This window comes from Rhodnius prolixus, unplaced genomic scaffold, assembly GCF_049639745.1.
Source record: "Rhodnius prolixus isolate KJV_2025 unplaced genomic scaffold, Rpr scaffold_13, whole genome shotgun sequence".
Classification (NCBI taxonomy): Eukaryota; Metazoa; Arthropoda; class Insecta; order Hemiptera; family Reduviidae; genus Rhodnius; species Rhodnius prolixus.
The window spans coordinates 2,345,134-2,362,373 of record NW_027411583.1 but is presented as its reverse complement, the minus strand read 5'-3'; the positions used below and the strand labels follow the sequence as shown (position 1 = coordinate 2,362,373).

General features: G+C 33.5%; 2 protein-coding genes across 11 annotated transcripts in view; one reads left to right on the top strand and one right to left on the bottom strand.

The window, feature by feature from the left end:
- Positions 1–17,240, bottom strand: part of LOC141447921 (alpha-mannosidase 2-like) — a 202,369-nt gene that overhangs the window by 70,774 nt on the left and 114,355 nt on the right. Inside the window, exons 1-2 of one of the 10 annotated variants that reach the window (XR_012454682.1) lie at positions 3,296–4,747; positions 2,378–2,459 (exon numbers count right to left, since the gene is read on the bottom strand). The exons of 5 other annotated variants lie outside the window; for them this stretch is intronic. The gene's annotated coding sequence lies outside the window, so the exon portion shown is untranslated. Of the gene's footprint in view, positions 1–2,377; positions 2,460–3,295; positions 4,748–17,240 lie in introns of those variants that run through there. 4 more of the 10 variants (XR_012454681.1, XR_012454679.1, XR_012454680.1 and 1 more) reach the window with 4 other exon arrangements.
- Positions 2,646–17,240, top strand: part of LOC141447919 (uncharacterized) — a 133,734-nt gene continuing 119,139 nt past the window's right edge. Inside the window, exon 1 of the mRNA XM_074115850.1 lies at positions 2,646–2,865. Coding sequence (XP_073971951.1) covers positions 2,820–2,865 — 46 coding nt within the window. The 5' untranslated portion in view covers positions 2,646–2,819. The remainder of the gene's footprint in view (positions 2,866–17,240) is intronic.

Below are 17,240 nucleotides of genomic sequence, written 5' to 3'. Positions count from 1 at the left end.
TCCTTCATACTCTTTGAAAGAATTAGGACTTGCTAGATGTATTTCTTTAAAAATATACTCTCCATTTATTTCTACTGTTTGAAAATAACAAACATTACATCAAATTGCCCAATTTTGCTTGCTAATACTATATTTGAATTAATAAACTCATTAAACTCATGATCACTAAAAAAATCACATGTTTTAGAAAGCTTATTCCTGATATCAAACAAAAGAAAGCAAACTAAAGTATTTGTAGGAAGTATTTGTTAGTAATTCTTTTGAACGAAAAAAAAAGATGTTGGCTATGTCCTGGAGTTTTGCTTAATGGGTGGTGATTTATTGGGTATTGAATCTGTTGGGATGAAGTGATTTGGCCAAAGTAATCAACATGGGTTAGAATTCTCTCTGCATTTAGAAAATTTAGAATAATTATTCAATTTTATTGGAGGCTGTTGCTGGCTAACATTACGTTGTATAATTTTCATTGAGACATTAAAGGAAATGACGTAACTTTTTTTAAAAAGCTTTTAGTTGTCAAGAAATATACGAAAGTGAAGCTTTTATATAAATCTAAGCGGTGAGTTCTTTTGGTCCAACTAGTACATTATAATGCATTCTGGTAGAGTCACGCATCGTATTTCACGCAATATCGACTAATATTCCTTGCTAGGAAAGAGGCACCAGATGTCCCGCACGCTTTTCTTACATCTGGCGAGCTTTCCTATGTAAGATATGACTATCAATAACTTTATCCCTACCCAAGAATGGAAAACAATGCGGAAACTCATATCATTTTTAGCTTTCCTAGAACATTAAAAAAGAGATTTTCTTTTAATGTTTTTTTTTGTTTACCTTGAACAAAGTAATGAGGAAAAGATGTAATTGAGATATTAGTGAATTTTGGTTTAAAAACAGACATAATTATGTGAGGATAACGAAATGTTTTCAAAGACAAATCCATCATCTTGCACACTAGAAAATAGATTTTAGTATTGTAGATATAAATAACTCAATAAAGCCATATCCAATTCCAGATAAAAGATCTATTTGCAGCTTCTTTAAGGTAATCTTGATTTAACTTCATAGAACTTGATAGCCAGCACAGCCACCTGGATTCTGTAATTGATTTTTATTCTTCTCTTATTATCTCGGCAGCAAGCAGCTTCCTCTGAAGAGCTGAGAGCAGTTTTCCAAGGCTTATCGAGGTATTGGGCCTCAGATTAGAGACATACATCTTTTACTTATAAATTAATTACATAATTATTAATTACTGCCAATCATTAAGTTTACTTTTGTTCATTCTTAAAGAGTTCATATTCTCTCAGATCCAGGAAATCTATTTCCTTTTTCTAAACAATCTCTGAAGATTCTTTCTTTTATCTCCATCAAAACTTTACAAATTTCCGCGGACCTCTAGCTTGATAAGCTCCCTTTGAATAGCTAAATAATGCTTTGTAAAAACTAGCTTACAAATCAGTAAAAATATCAATTATAGAACAAAATAATTGCTACATCCAGATTCATTTAGAGGAGAATGTAATATAATGAATATTATTGCAAAAAAGAAATCTCTGTAGACACTTCTAAGACAGTAGGAAAACTGCCGGAAAATGTACTATAGAACAAGGAAAGTTTGGGTGAGTTTATAGAAACAGATTGTCCTCTAGGGTGTATAGGAGTTTCCTCGCTAGACTAACATACCTCAGGTGGATGTAATTGAATAATGGTCTTGCTGAGGGCAGACAGGTGGTAAATATTAGATTACGGTGTGAATTATCTCTAGTTCTGTGTTCTCTCGCATCGCAGCACATAACCAACAGCAGCTGGGTGTGCACAATATGTAGATATTGTTCTCGTAATAAATAAATGCATCTAAAAGAGGGAATAAATCTATGCCGTTTGAATGGACCAAAATGGGAACTTAACATAAGCATAACAATGCCTACATTAAAATGTCAGAAGCCTTCTTTAATGAAAATCTTTCAATTTTCTGCAGGAAAAAATAGATCAGTACTTTTATTTTAAGCCTTATGCGCTTATGCTCATAACTAACGAAACGGATACTGATTCTTCCGTAAATGCTTAGCCTGTTTCAGATGTATGCTTGCTAGTAATTATACATAAAACTTTTGTTTAATTACAATAATAATGACAAAAAATACACGTCCCGCATATTGGTCCGCAAATTCTACGTCAAGAACAAACGAGTTCTGAGACTGCCAGACAAGATTTATTTGATAGATCGTGGTTGGACCCGTAGCTTAACTAACTAATTAATCTAAAAATGATTTGGGAATGCCTTGGTAAAAAAATTTAAAGGACTGATGCCCTATTAAGGCCAGGCGCTACGTTCTTCTGGTAGGAAAAGATATGTTGTAAGGATGAGTGTACTCACGAGAAATTTTCCACTTAGAGGACACCGGGAATCAGCACTAGAACGTGATAGCCTCTGCAGATCCTGGTGGAGGAAAGTCCGCCTAATATACAGCAATACATCCATAATTAATTAGAAATATAAACTTGTAATCTATTTATAGTTATTGTAAGTGGCAAAGAAAGAGAGTAAAAGTGACTATTTACTATCGTATAACCGAGATAAAAAGTTGTTACCAGGTCAAACAGGAGAGGGGAGAGGAGCAGGTTAGATATCAGTAGCTTGAGTTGTTTGTTAGTTCTAGTCGGTGCGGAAATGAATTCTTAACACTTTACAAATGTAGTGAATACTTTTGAACATTCCTATGTGTGTTACATTATTCATGTCATTCAATTTTAAATATGTTTAAAAAAAACAACAAACGATTTGAAATAAGTAGTTATTTTGAAGCAAGAACCAAACAATGAAACAAAAAAGAGATATCGGAGTACAATTTACACCGGATAATGGTAAGCTTCATAACATTGTTATTATCAATTATGGAATATTTCAATTAATTTTTGAATATTTGTTGTAAAACTCTAAAGTGAAAATTCAAATGAAATTTAACTACTCAACGATTCACGAGGAGTTTTTGATTTATAGGATCATTTTGACATATAATTATGAATCTTTGAGAAAAATTTAAAAGACATTACATGACAAAATGCACTCAATAATGTGGAACTTTAGGCAGTTTTGGAACTTTCTCTGAACTCAGAATACAATCCAAGACATTTAATAGCTCTTCCTAATATAAGACACAAAAAGAGGTGGTGCACTTTACTGGTATAGTACTTTTAGAGGGCAGAACAATACTAGAAAGTATTTTTTATTAAATAGATAAAGCTATTTATAAGAAAATCTCCAAAAAGTAAAGTTTGACATTGTGTTACTTACGGTTTATGGACCAACTCAAATACAAACAGACAACTTAGTCTTGATATTAAAAACACTTTTGCTCTGCTTATTGAACTGAAGAAAATGAGGAGATTAGGTTAAAGAGCGTTGAAATATGGATTTTTTGCAAGGTTGAAAGTATGTAAACAGACAGAAAAGGTTATGTGATGTAGATAGCAGCTGGAGCTCAGTTGTGATACGCATTACCCCTACTCTAATACTGGACAGTTCCTTACAAAAGGTTATTTACTCAACTTGTTCCCCCCAAAAAATGGGGACAATTTTAAAATTTCAAATGAAGTAGGACGAACGACTAGTAACCTGAGAAGAACCTCGCAAAAACTGGATTGTAACCTGTTTCAAACTGGATAGTTGTAATGTATATTTTAAAGTTATAATTCAGTTATATTGGGGTAGGCAGAAAGTGAAGAATTGACTTATTTATTCAGGCGGGTTTATGTCCAACTACCAAATTTGGTGGCGACTGGGCGCCTAGGACCTATGAAATCGAACCCAGTATACAATACTTCTTAGCTTTTTGGACATCGCCTCTAACCGTTCTGCTATTTAGTGGTGCCACGATTTTGGAAAAAAATTAAACTCATTAATTTCTTAATTTCGATTGGTGGATATTGCATGAAATCTAAACTGAAATATTTAAATTAATAATGTGGCAATATATTTAATTAAAATAAATCAATAATGCGGTTAAAGATTGCGGGTATTTTGGTTAATTATTGTACCCATGTGGTTTCGGATATGCGATTAACTGGACAAAGACGATGCTACCGATAAGTAGAACACGCTGATATTAGCAAAATCATCTTTTTATTTGTATTAACTGCACTTTTATTTGAAATGCATTAAAACATCTATTCAGCTAAATAAAATTAAATTTATTTAAATTAGTTGGGCGTTAATGATGCACCTGGGGGAAAAAAATTAAATTAGTTGTTAAAATGGAAATAATATTAGTTATTATTATTATTTTTAATGATTTGAACATCTGTTGACTATCATCTTTTGAATAACTAGGACTCTGCAACAAGAGCGTAACACCGTGGAGATAATGGGGAACTGAGACCGGATAACGACGTAGAAAAACTGTAAATTATTCTAATAAAACGTACCCTTTCTTTCATAATAATGATTTATACAGGAAAGCGGACATCTCATTAAATAAATGGTACTGACTGTTATCCAATTTAGGGACACATCACACTTTTGACATCTTTATCCATGATGCTTCACTAAAAATATAATGAAGTATAGTATTTCCCAGTAAATAAATTGAGAAAAAAAAATCGAGAAGTGGAGGGGAATTTTCCTCTTAAATGTTTTCCCTTTTGTTTAATATCGATATTGATTTTAATATCGGATTCTCCAATGTTGGGCCGAAATTATTGCAATATTTACCATATTTTCTGTTCGCGCTTTTCTTTTAACGATAAATGATATATTTATCCTTAACAAAAACTTAAAGTTTAAAATGTTAAGTATAAGGGTTGATTAAACGCCAAAAGGTACACAAATCAGCGAGTACCCAACATTTCATTAATACTTCATTAATAGTTAAGTAATTCTACTGCATTAATTTTCATTAATAAGTTATTTTTTAGAATTCATTAGATGTCACAGACCCTTATGCTGGCCATTTTCGTCTACAAAATATATGTTTAAGTAGCACTGAAGATTGACTGTAATATCTAGTTATTTATAACATAGGAAGGTAATTACAGGTTAAAAAGAAAAACGTTATAAAAAATATAAAAAAATTATGAGGCTAAAAAATTCAAAACCTTTTTTTAAAAAAAACTTACACCAACATACATCAATGATTTTGTTTATTTTATTTATTTATTTTTATTTTTAAATAAAAATCGTCCGTTTAAGTTCATTCTTCGATTAATGTAATTGTTACTTTATGTAGTAGTCAAACGTTTATAATAATAGGTAATAATTATCTGGCTTTATCGCAAATAATATACTTTTCTTCATTTACATTCTCAATCTAGGTATTCATCCTTCAATGTTGTGTATATGTAATATAAAGTAAATAAGATATGCATATTTTTAGGACAGCTAATTATTCCAGTATTTTACTATAAGTAAAATTAGGGGGACTAAATTAAATTACAATTGAGAAATGAATAATTGTTGTTGAATAATCTACTTGTTATTATCTGTGTATTATTTGTGCTCACGAATATTTCGGTAAGACGAATTCAAGACAGTAGCCTACTCTAACTTTGTCTTTTTCTATTTTAACATGCATGTACGTATATATGTGATTTATCTTGAATTATAACAAAAAAATATTATAAATGAAGTGGCCAGCATAAGGGTCTGTGACATCTAATGAATTCTAAAAAATAACTTATTAATGAAAATTAATGCAGTAGAATTACTTAACTATTAATGAAGTATTAATGAAATGTTGGGTACTCGCTGATTTGTGTACCTTTTGGCGTTTAATCAACCCTTATACTTAACATTTTAAACTGTAAGTTTTTGTTAAGGAGATTTTTGTACCTTTTGGATAGATTTTCCTTTTTGTCTATTTTACAAAGTTACATATCTGCTTTACAGATTTTTTTAAAATTTGGAATAAGCAATTCTATCATTATAACCTGATAAGGTGTTAAGTCGGAACCATAACTACCACTGGAGAGATCTTTTTAAAGAATGATTATAGTTGCGTTCCCCCAAACCATCCTCAATAACAATTTTTTTGAAAAAGCGTCTTGAATAACATAGGAAGGTATTTGTACGTAAATAGCAAAATTAAACTGCGATTTCAGTACTTCCTTTTAAGAGGAGTAAAAAAAATAAACTACGATTGCAGTACTTCTCCCTAAAAGGCAAAGAGACAAAGATTTTGAATCGAACGACAATTCATTGATTTAAATCGGTTCACACATTGATAATTTAAACGATTGCAGTACTTCCTCTTAGTAGGTGCAAGAGCATCAGCAACGTAGAGGAGATTTAACCACTATTCGAGCTGAATTTTATCAAAATCGGACTAAGCGTTATGGAAATATTGGTAATAATAGTTTTAGAAAGGATTTAAACCCCACCAATCAGATTTAAGGATTTCTTTATTTAATTTCCCAACCCCCCCAAATTTGGGATTTCTCAATTAATATTTTCGTATTTTTGTAGTCTTTAAATTAATTACGTGTCTAACGGAAGAAGACTGTGCTCATCAAAGTCAGTGATACAGAGAGTATCTGAGAGAGAAAGAGAAAGAATTAAGAGAAGAAGACATCTTCACTCGATCTCTCTCACTAAACAATCTATGAAGAGGGTGGTCTAAGAAAAGTCTAAAATTTGGTCTAGACATGGCCAATTTCTACGCTTTAGTTTTTCTACGCGCCAATAAAGTCCATCTAATTTACCATCTCAAGTTGACGACATCACCAAACAACGTTACCATTTCCTGCATCTCATGAAAAAAAAAAAAAATCATTCCTCCTACAAATTCAAACGCTCATTTACTGAATAAAACATCTTGCAAATTTCAAAAAAAATCCATCTTCTTACCCAATTTCCATCATTATTATCTACAAAAATATACCAAAAAATGTTTTTATTATTGGCCCCTTTTTTAAATCGTGGGTAATCATCCAAAATAACCTGTTGCGTGATTACTTTTAACTAAATTCGATAAAAATTGTGTCTTTGCGTGTTTTGTTTAGTAATCGACACAGGAATATTGTTATTTACGTCCATATAGAAATAAAAAAATAAAAAATAAATAAATCGTTGATTTGATAAAGACGTTAATGTTCTAACAAAATATTTTAGGTTTTTTTTGACGTCATTTCCGGACTTTTGGCAATAATAATTGAGGGGAAATAACACCGTCATCAGTTAATTGGTATTGGAAAATGTGGTAATTAAATATAGTGAAGTTTAGGGCGATCTGAATGTTACACGTCATAGTATTGAAAAGAAAGAATCACCCTAGTTTTCGGTAGTGCTGCACGAGAAACGAGACAAATCTCGAGACCGAGACCGAGACCGAGACGAGACTTGAGCAACCGAGACCGAGATCGAGACATGATACATATCTCGTCGAGAAATCTCGGTCTCGTCTCGGTTTTTCAAATATTAATTTTTAGCTAAAAATTATAAAATTGTGTTCTTTATTAATAAATAATCATTACGGGTATTGAATTAATTATTAAAAGATACGATTTTATTATATATGTTCAATATTACTACATCTATTTGACTTCGAATTACATAAGTAAAGTAAGCAAAGTAAAGTAATCGCCTATTTTTTCAGGCGGGGCTTTAAGTCCAACTACCAATTAGGTGTCGCGGACGGAGGCGACTAGCAAACATACTTTACTGTAAATTTCTTGTATTAACCATTAAATAAAATCCAAGGCCTAAGACCGGGAATCGAACCCAGTACCACAATACACATTAGCTTCGCAGGTCTCGCACCGCTCGGCTACCGTGGCGGCCCCCTTCGAATTACCCAATTTTTACATAAATACATTAAATTTCACTATTCATATCATTCATTCATTCAATTTCATAAATTTCACTATTAATAATCTAATACTTTGAACTTTGATATTATTTGAATTATATTTTAGAATTTTGGAATTAGTGAATTTGAAAAAAAGACTATCTATGCACCTAAAAAATATTGCCTCTAATTTTCGTTTTTAAGATACACTTTGCCTAAGCATTGATACATAAAAGAGCTTTTACTGAGTCAGAAGTTAGAGAAGATCTTCTATTGGTCATTATCATCGCAGCTTGCGAAAATAATCTTTCCGATGGCACTGAAGTTGCACAGATACTAAAAATATCTTTTGCCATTCTAGACAAATTTTTGAAGGAATTCTCAAGTGTTTTCCTCCATTCTAAAATGTCAACGTCTACTGGTGCTTGGTCTAATTTGGTGTAATTAATTATTTCTGTCTTCCATGCTTCGGTGATATTTGCTGATTTTTGAGCAAATGGTGCAAAAATATTGATGCAGTCGTCGTCGTCGTCAAAAGGTGAATCATCAGATTCTTTATCTTCACCAACAGCCATAACTAATGGAGCGGGAAGTTTGTTGGGAGGTGTATTTTTTATTTCACGAATCGACTTGTTATAGCTGGCAGATATGTTATTTGGGTCTTTCATTTGGCGCGTTTTTAACATCTTTTTGAAATTATATAAAGATATATAACAGTAATAGTAACATATGATGCATTGAAGTGTAAGTAGTTGTCTTCTTTTACACACATTTTCATTACCAATATATAAATTAAAATAATTATTAGAAAATTATAACATTTTTTGAAAAGATTATTAATAGCAAACCGCTTTTAATACTTAAACAAAAATTCAAAAAACCGAGACCGAGATATCTCGACGAGACCGAGACCGAGACCGAGATCGAGACTGCATAAAGTCTCGCCTCGTCTCGGTCTCGTGCAGCACTAGTTTTCGGAACAAACTTTTTGGCTTTCCCTTGCTGGATATTACAATACGATTTTGAAATCTGATGTAAGAGCAGAAATATCCACTTTGAGAGCCCCCTGAATATGAAACTGTGGGTTAGGTCCGCCGTACTTAATAATATCGCTCATTTTGTCCATTATAGCGTGCACATTTATTATTTTATATCCCGGACCGGTTCCACACATTCATCCATCATTAGTGGACTCAGAGGCAGCAAGTGTAGTAGTGTGAGACTGAAACAAAAGTGAACTCTAATTCTCTACTTTGCACAGATTCATTAACCTCTGAAATCGGTAAGACATACGACGAATAAAGTAATTGTTTTTAATTAATAGTTATAGGTGATTTAGGATTGGTCCAGAATAAATAAACTATAAAAAAAATGCCTTAACTGTAGAGTTTTAAACTTTTAATAAGTCAAAAACGGTGTAAGATTTTATAGTTGTCCAGGAAGTTAATTGTACAGGAAATACAGTATTACCCACTTCATTTTGTGAAGTCGCGTCCACGTAGAAATACAAAGTTGATAACGGCGGAAGTGAGTTCATCACCAAAAATAAAATCAAATTCTTGTTTATTTTCTAAATAAAATACAATAATAATAAGAAAAAAACAAACAAGAAAAGATACTTATAGTTTTTCAGGAAATATGTCTTTTCGGTTTGTATGGGGTTTGAACAGTACTGTGGAGTCATTTGTAAAAGGCAACATCTGCATACAAATGTTCGGCGCACAACAGTAGCTGTACGAACTCCACGGCTAGGGAATCCAAGCTACAATTTTGTCAAGGGAAAATATCCACTCTACAATATTACCTACTCCATGCATTGCTCTACAATGCGCATGTGCCACAAATATCTGTACAAACATTTTTTTCCTTCCATTTTATATTACATATTTGTATTCTACAAATCAAACTTCTACAGCTTTTAGGTTTACAAGCTAGCAGTGAAAGTGAGGACGACATAAGGTGTGTATATAAAAGAAGAATTTGAGGCGGCAAAGAACGTGCCTGCGAACTCTTAAGTGATGGAGTAGCGAGCGAGGCTGGGATAAAGTAGATTATTCTGCTAGCAAAGAATCTGCTTTTATGTTAAGAGCTGTTATGAAGATATTAGATTATTCGAGTAAAGAATAATGAACGGCAAAAAGATCGCATAGTTCCTTCTTGCACTATCTGTTGAGCTGAATTAAGGTGGAAGACTATGATATCCTACTTATTTGCGAAAGGATAATCGCACCTCAGGAGATCTTCATTGGCAATAACCACTGCGCAAGGTTATAGTCGCCAAGATAGCCAACTGACTAGAAGCTTGACCCACGAAACGAAGATACACGAAGAAGTAAACCCCTTGGATTTTATTTAATGGTTAATAAAAGAAATTTATAGTCAAGTATGTTTGCTAGTCGCCTCCGTCCACCGCACCTAATTGGATGTAAAGCCAGTCTGAAAGGAATAAGCATTACTTTACTTAATTCTACTAGTTTTCGAGAGAATTTTAGTGAGCTTTCTCTTATGCAACATCGTCTTGATGATGTTAGCGATGATGGGCATGGACACAGTCATTTTCAAAAGAATTTTAGTGAGCTTTCTCTTACACAACATCGTCTTGATGATGTTAGTGATGGTGAGCTTGGACAGTCATTTTCAAGAGAATTTTAGTGAGCTTTCTCTTATGCAACATCGTCTTGATGATGTTAGTGATGGTGAGCATGGACACAGTCATTTTCAAGAGAATTTTAGTGAGCTTTCTCTTATGCAACATCGTCTTGATGATGTTAGCGATGATGGGCATGGACACAGTCATTTTCAAAAGAATTTTAGTGAGCTTTCTCTTACGCAACATCGTCTTGATGATGAGCATGGACAGAGCCAGGTTCAAGAGAACATCAAATTTCATTGAGTTTTCCAGCATCGAATCTCCCAGTAACCCAGTATGTTCTGTAGCTAGGATTACCTATCGTCTTACACAATGTTTTGGCACTGGTCAGCCATCTCTTTCATCACAAGTAGGATTAGAAGATAGATGTGATAGTTCTGTTTAGAATTCATTCCAACGCCTCTGTGATCCTAAAATGATCATTTCATGATTGGCAGCCGGCGCAGAAATGGAAGTGTAGTTGAAGTAGATGACCAATAAGACTACGTTTACATCAAGCGAACAAGAGCGGTTACAGTATTTCGTACTCGTTTAGTATAAACGGTAATCCTTTTAGTTTTCTTAGAATGTTCTTTCGAACACACCTTTTATATTAAAATAACATTTCTCTTTTCAGCCTAATCATGTCGTACCAACCAAATTTAGAAATATTTTAAATATTTTATGCGCTATATAGAATGCTCTTGAACACTCTAGGTGGATAATAACGGATTATCGTTCTATGAACACGTTATTTAAAAAAAAAAAAAATTATTATATATAACAATCAATTACACCAATCGATCGAGCATTCTAATACGAATTTTCACGAATGCTTCAAGGAACTGGAGGAAAAATTAGCGACTCTGGCTAATGGTAGGTCTGGAACATGCATTCATTCGTTTAGTGTAAACGCACTTAAATACAGTCGAACCTCGCTTAACGAGCATAATTCGTTCCAGAACCTTACTCGTTACGCGAAATACTCGTTAAGCGAAACAATTTTTTTATATAAATTAAAATAAAAGGGGATAATTGCTAGATCAGCCACACTTACACCATTTTCTCGTTTCTCAATGATTTTACGTTTCAATTCTAACGTTATTTTAATTCTTTTCGAAGCCATTTTGTTAGAGGGATATCAAAATAAACACAATAATATTTAAACACAAATATCACTATATGGACTTCCCCCTATACACCACTCATTCGGTGAAGTTCGGTTTCGACTGTATCAATGCATTAGATACGTGGAGAATATGAAACGCATATGCGTAAAAAGGAATGACTAATCGAAGAATGCGCAGTTTTCGATGAGTCAGCGAAAACTGCGCAGTCAGCGAAATGTCATTAGAAAACTATCGTTATGCGAAACATCGCTCGCTATAAGAATCAATTTGTTTTACTCGTTATGCGAATTACTCGTTAAGAGAGGTGCTCGTTATGCGAGGTTCCACTGTACTACAATTCCAGGAATAAAGCGCATAATCGATAGCTAATAGATTGTCTGCCACCACAGCTTCCTTAAAGCAAAAACTTGTCTATTTAAAACCCGTTAAAAAGTTACGCAAACTTAACTAAAAAGTCATGATATTTAATTAACATTACAAACCATGCTCTGATCATAGTTTTAAGTTTGATCTGTTTAGTTTTAAAGCTCTCTATAGTTTATAAAATAAATTGGAAGGCGAACTAGAATAAGTTTAAATTTAAACTTATCTATTTGAAATAACACAAAAAATAACCGGAGAAGCAACTTATTTTTTTTTTTGGTGCACAATTTAAGTTAAGTCCCGGCTAAGTTCGTAAGTTTTCATTTCTGAAAAATTAATCTAAAGTAAAGTAGAATTGGGCGCGGTGTATAATAGAACGTTTCCTCTCATTTCGTCTAACCTAAAAGTAAATTAAATTACATCCTCAATTCGAATAAACTCAATTTGGCTCGGCTTGGTCTGGGCGAGGTGCAGGCTCCACCTCTCTCTCTCTCGGTCGATAAGGAGGCAGGAAGTGAAATACCCACTTCTTTCTTGCTCATTGCAGATACCGCCAGAGATACGCAAAATATGAGAAAACATCCGGTTTCCTTTGCTAGTGGACCATTTAATGCGTATTTTATTATTATAATTTAAAATTCTGAAAAATTACTATCACATAACACTTAACTTTATCAACATCATTCTTTTAACTAACAAAAAATTTAAAATTATGGGAATAAGCATACAACTTTTTCATACCGCAATTTGCAGTAGTTATAAGTTATAGTTATACCAGTTATAAGTTATAGTTATACCAGTTATAAGTTATAGTTATACCAGTTATAAGTTATAGTTATACCAGTTATAAGTTATAGTTATACCAGTTATAAGTTATAGTTATACCAGTTATAAGTTATAGTTATACCAGTTATAAGTTATAGTTATACCAGTTATAAGTTATAGTTATACCAGTTACAAGTTATAGTTATACCAGTTACAAGTTATAGTTATACCAGTTATAAGTTATAGTTATACCAGTTATAAGTTATAGTTATACCAGTTATAAGTTATAGTTATACCAGTTATAAGTTATAGTTATACCAGTTATAAGTTATAGTTATACCAGTTATAAGTTATAGTTATACCAGTTATGAGTTATAGTTATACCAGTTATAAGTTTTCTTACAACTATTTTTGTGACTCAAAATCTCTAAAAAAATAAGAAATTTAATTTCTAAACAGTACTTCCGCTCTAGTGATTGCGGTCTTTATACAAACCACTATACGCATCCCACAAATCTGGTAAGACTTCAGGCAGCGAAATGAAAAGCTCTGATTCCTCTTTCGTCCACTGCCGGATCGAAATTGATGCTGGTGGTGGCATTTTTGTTTGAATAATTTCAAATTGCTCTAGGGAAAAGTTGCACCTTGGTGAAACTAGGTGGCACTAATCTCAGACACTTACTGGTCACTGTCTACACGCGTGTACTCTAGGCAAAAGCCGACACTTCTCGAAATTGGTGGTGGGGATGCAACTCGGTCTAGGAGAGTGCTCTAGGAACCGTCCACATTGCGATACCTGCTCTAGCTAGACGCTCTAGCTGCTCTAAGTGTCTCCGGGTCTGCAGACCTACTTTTTTTAAAATTTTGAATTTTGCTTATACTATACAGGGTGAACCAGTAAGTATTGTCCGTAGGCCTACTGAGTGTAGTACACCTAAAGTGGAGTTCAATGACGTATTGGCCAACTTCATATTGTCCATTGTTCTTGAGTGACGTCAATTTAATTTTTTTTTTCTAAAATCATTACTTTTTTTTGCCATAAAAATGTTATTACTCAGAAAGTTTTAGTCCGAATTCGATTCTGATGACACGGTTAGAAAGACAGATAAATTTTCTAAAAATTTATGCCATTTCGAAGCATAAGTTATTCTTTAAACAGCCTCAATCTTCCTCCGAATGCTGGAAAAATAAAAGTAATCGAAATTTTTAAGAAAACTCATTAGGCCCTTATGTGATCATTATCAGATCTAGGTGCTGGCACTTTTTATAAAAGTTTCCTTGTCTAATGGGCTTTCAAATGGTACATCATTTTCCAGGATTCCTTTTATCTTCGTACGAGAAATTACGTTTGTTTTACAAGAAAACGTGTTCACGAGCACTCAACAGTGTTAGTTATCAAGTTGGTTTAATTCATTGAAAACTCTTTTAGATGGACCAGTAGTCAATTTTTAAAGTAGATTGTCTTAAAATAAGGAAGTGCAAAGGTTACAAATTGCACTTGAAGTTGGCAATACGTCATTGAACTCCACTTAAGATGTACTACACACAGTAGGCCTATGGACAATACTTACTGATTCACCCTGTATAGAGTTCCTATTGATATTATAAAGATAATGAGATCGTACATTATGCTTAAATAGCACATTAGAGGAAAGCTTCACCCCCTGGTTCTGCCTTAGGAAGCAGTTGACTAGGTAGAAAACAAATTGCAATACGTAAATTGTAGATCTATATTTGTGCAACATGCATACGAAGTCTAAGCCAAATTGTTGCAGTTGCTATCGAGAGATGCCCAAAATCCTTTTAAAAAATAGAAATAGATTCAGTAAAATGCTTAATTTTATGTGCTACCTTATTTCCCATGGTGGTCATTGATTCTCGAAATATCAAATTTCAACCATCTGGGAGTACGAGCTCGTTTTGGTCGATTAGACACAAAATTGAAAAGACATACCTACAAATAGGATAAAAATCAAGGAATGCACACATTTTTGCCCATGCAAAGTGCTTGGTTTATGCTTAACAAGAAATTACCTTTTGCAATATTCTTATCATTTAATTTATACTCGTATTCCTACGTAAAATGTCTTCACGGAATAAAGTGGTCGTTATTTGTTTTGTTTAAAACAAAAACAAAAAATCTAGTAACATGAAGGGAATAATAATGGAAGAGAATACAAAAGAAAATAAGAATAAAGCAAGAAGAAAAACTTCGCAGATAGCAGCAACAGCAAAGCAGTGTTTTCACTCCAGTTTCCACACGGGAGTGCAGTTTGGGTAGAAGTAATAAAGAACTATGAAAGGTGGTAGCCCTGTTCTATATCCTGACAAGCTTACCCATCACACTGTTAACGATTATTTACGACAATAGCTATCATGAACATAACTTTGTTTTTAGAAACTTTTGTACCAGCGTTTATTTACATTTCTCTTTCGCTCACTTTTTGTAAATATTAGTAGACATACATCAGTAAAATTATTCCCTTGTAAACTGTATGAGCTACAATTTCAAACTAAGATTTAACAGCGAGAAACTTTAGATCTATTCAAGCATTTATCTTTAAATAGTTCAATAAAAACAGCCAAATTATGTTATATGGGCACGACATTGATGCACGACCTCCTTGAATTAGTTTGTATGACACTGATTAACTCTTGTCGATAACTTTATCTATATTGTGCTACGGCCATTCCAACTCTAAAGGATGCTGTGTTTGTTTTTCATATCATCTGTTGGGATAAAGCGTAGTTTCAGAATTATATATGTTTTTATTTGTTTATTTATTTTGCAACTGTATGCAGTACAACAAGCAAAAGAGATGAGTGATAAGGGATAGCACAAATACACATGCACGCATATAATTATATATCCATACATATACGCGCACATGCAAGAGCGCCAAGGGCGTTATTGGAGTGAACGACGACCATCCAGTGATGGAAGCCGTTAGTTCACCAGGTTGGCAAGCTTACACAGCAACCATCATAGAAGGTCGGCGTTGTGTTCAGATGATCGCGTGGCCACCGCCGCTTCAGTCTGCGCTGTGGATTTGAAGGAAGTGTTGTAGTACACATGTTGTGGATCAGAGGGTTGTAATAACTGTGTAGATTTGAGTGGAGTTTTGTGTATCGAGATTGGGCTATTGCAGTAACGAGAGGAATATTTAGATCAGTGTATAGTATGATTGGAGACGTAGAAGGGAGCGTTAACTATTGTTCTTAGAATTTTAGACTGTAAGGTTTGAAGTCGGTTGATGTTCGATTTTTTTGGCACTTCCGTAGAGTTGTATTCCGTACGTCCATATTGGGGCAAGTAGGGCGATATATAGTTTTCTTTTGTTCGTCAGGGTCAGTTTTGGACGTTTGTCGAGTTCTCTTTTCAATATTTTGTACCTGAGATTGAGGTCAGTTCGTTTGAGTCTCGTGTGAGGGTTCCATGTTAGTCGTTTGTCAAGATGTAGTCCGAGATATCGTACTTGGTTAGTGATTGGTATAGAAGTGTTGTGGAAGGAGAGAGGAGGGAGAGTTTTCTTGTTTAGAGTGAACACTATGTATTTAGATTTCAATTCATTCACTTTGCAGCCAAGGCTCTAGAAGATTGAGGTGTGATTGGAGTGCATGGCATGCTATTACAGGATCTAGATGAGGAGAAAGAACCCAACTAACCCGACTACAATTACTTTCACATTCGCCGACGACACTGCAATTATATATGTAAAATTAAAATAACGTGCGTTCATTAGCTACAATTTAAAGGCCGTCTGCCTTTAACGGCTAAGAATTCTTCTATCGTTGGCAATTTTGTACGACTTTATTCTATTTCAAGGTCAAAATGAATCCTTTATCTATTAGATAATTGATCATTCATGTGAATAAGTTAAGTAATTTATGAATAATAAGTAATTTCCAACTTTTTTTTGGGAAAAATGTGCGGAGATTACCGCACTTACGGCAAATAATTCGATTTTTATTTGTTACATTTAACTTAATATTCCTTTTATTTATTAGTATTTATATAAATATTAAAAACAGCTATTTATTTTGAATAGATACCTTATTTGTATTAAATTTACAATACTGAAGGAGTGGCACATATTTTATAGTTCTGTTTATAACCAAACTTGTTTACCAGGATGTGAAGAAAGAGTTATTTGTGCCCTTTTTTCATACCCTTTTCCTCTATGAGAACTCCCTTAGATGTTTGGCTAAGAACCTACAGCATATTGTCCGCGTTTATCTATTCATTTTTGGTCACGTACAAATACAAATAGATAGTTCTCAAATACTAAAAAATCATATCTACTGTAAACTAACAGATTTGTTGTGCAAACAATGTTTGTACGTGAATGTGTGCAAACTGGTTGGGGGTGTATGGGGCACGGTTAGTGAACTGGAGTTTGTCTGTGGGCTCGCTAAAACCCCCAAGCAGAACAGATTCCTTCGCAAACCCTGTGTATGTATTGGGTAGAGAAGTTTGGGATACTGCGAGTGTTGAGCTCTTCCAAGGTTATTCTTATAGCTCTTTTTCTATAGCGATGGACGGTGTTTTCTGTATCGAGAGAACATTGTCCG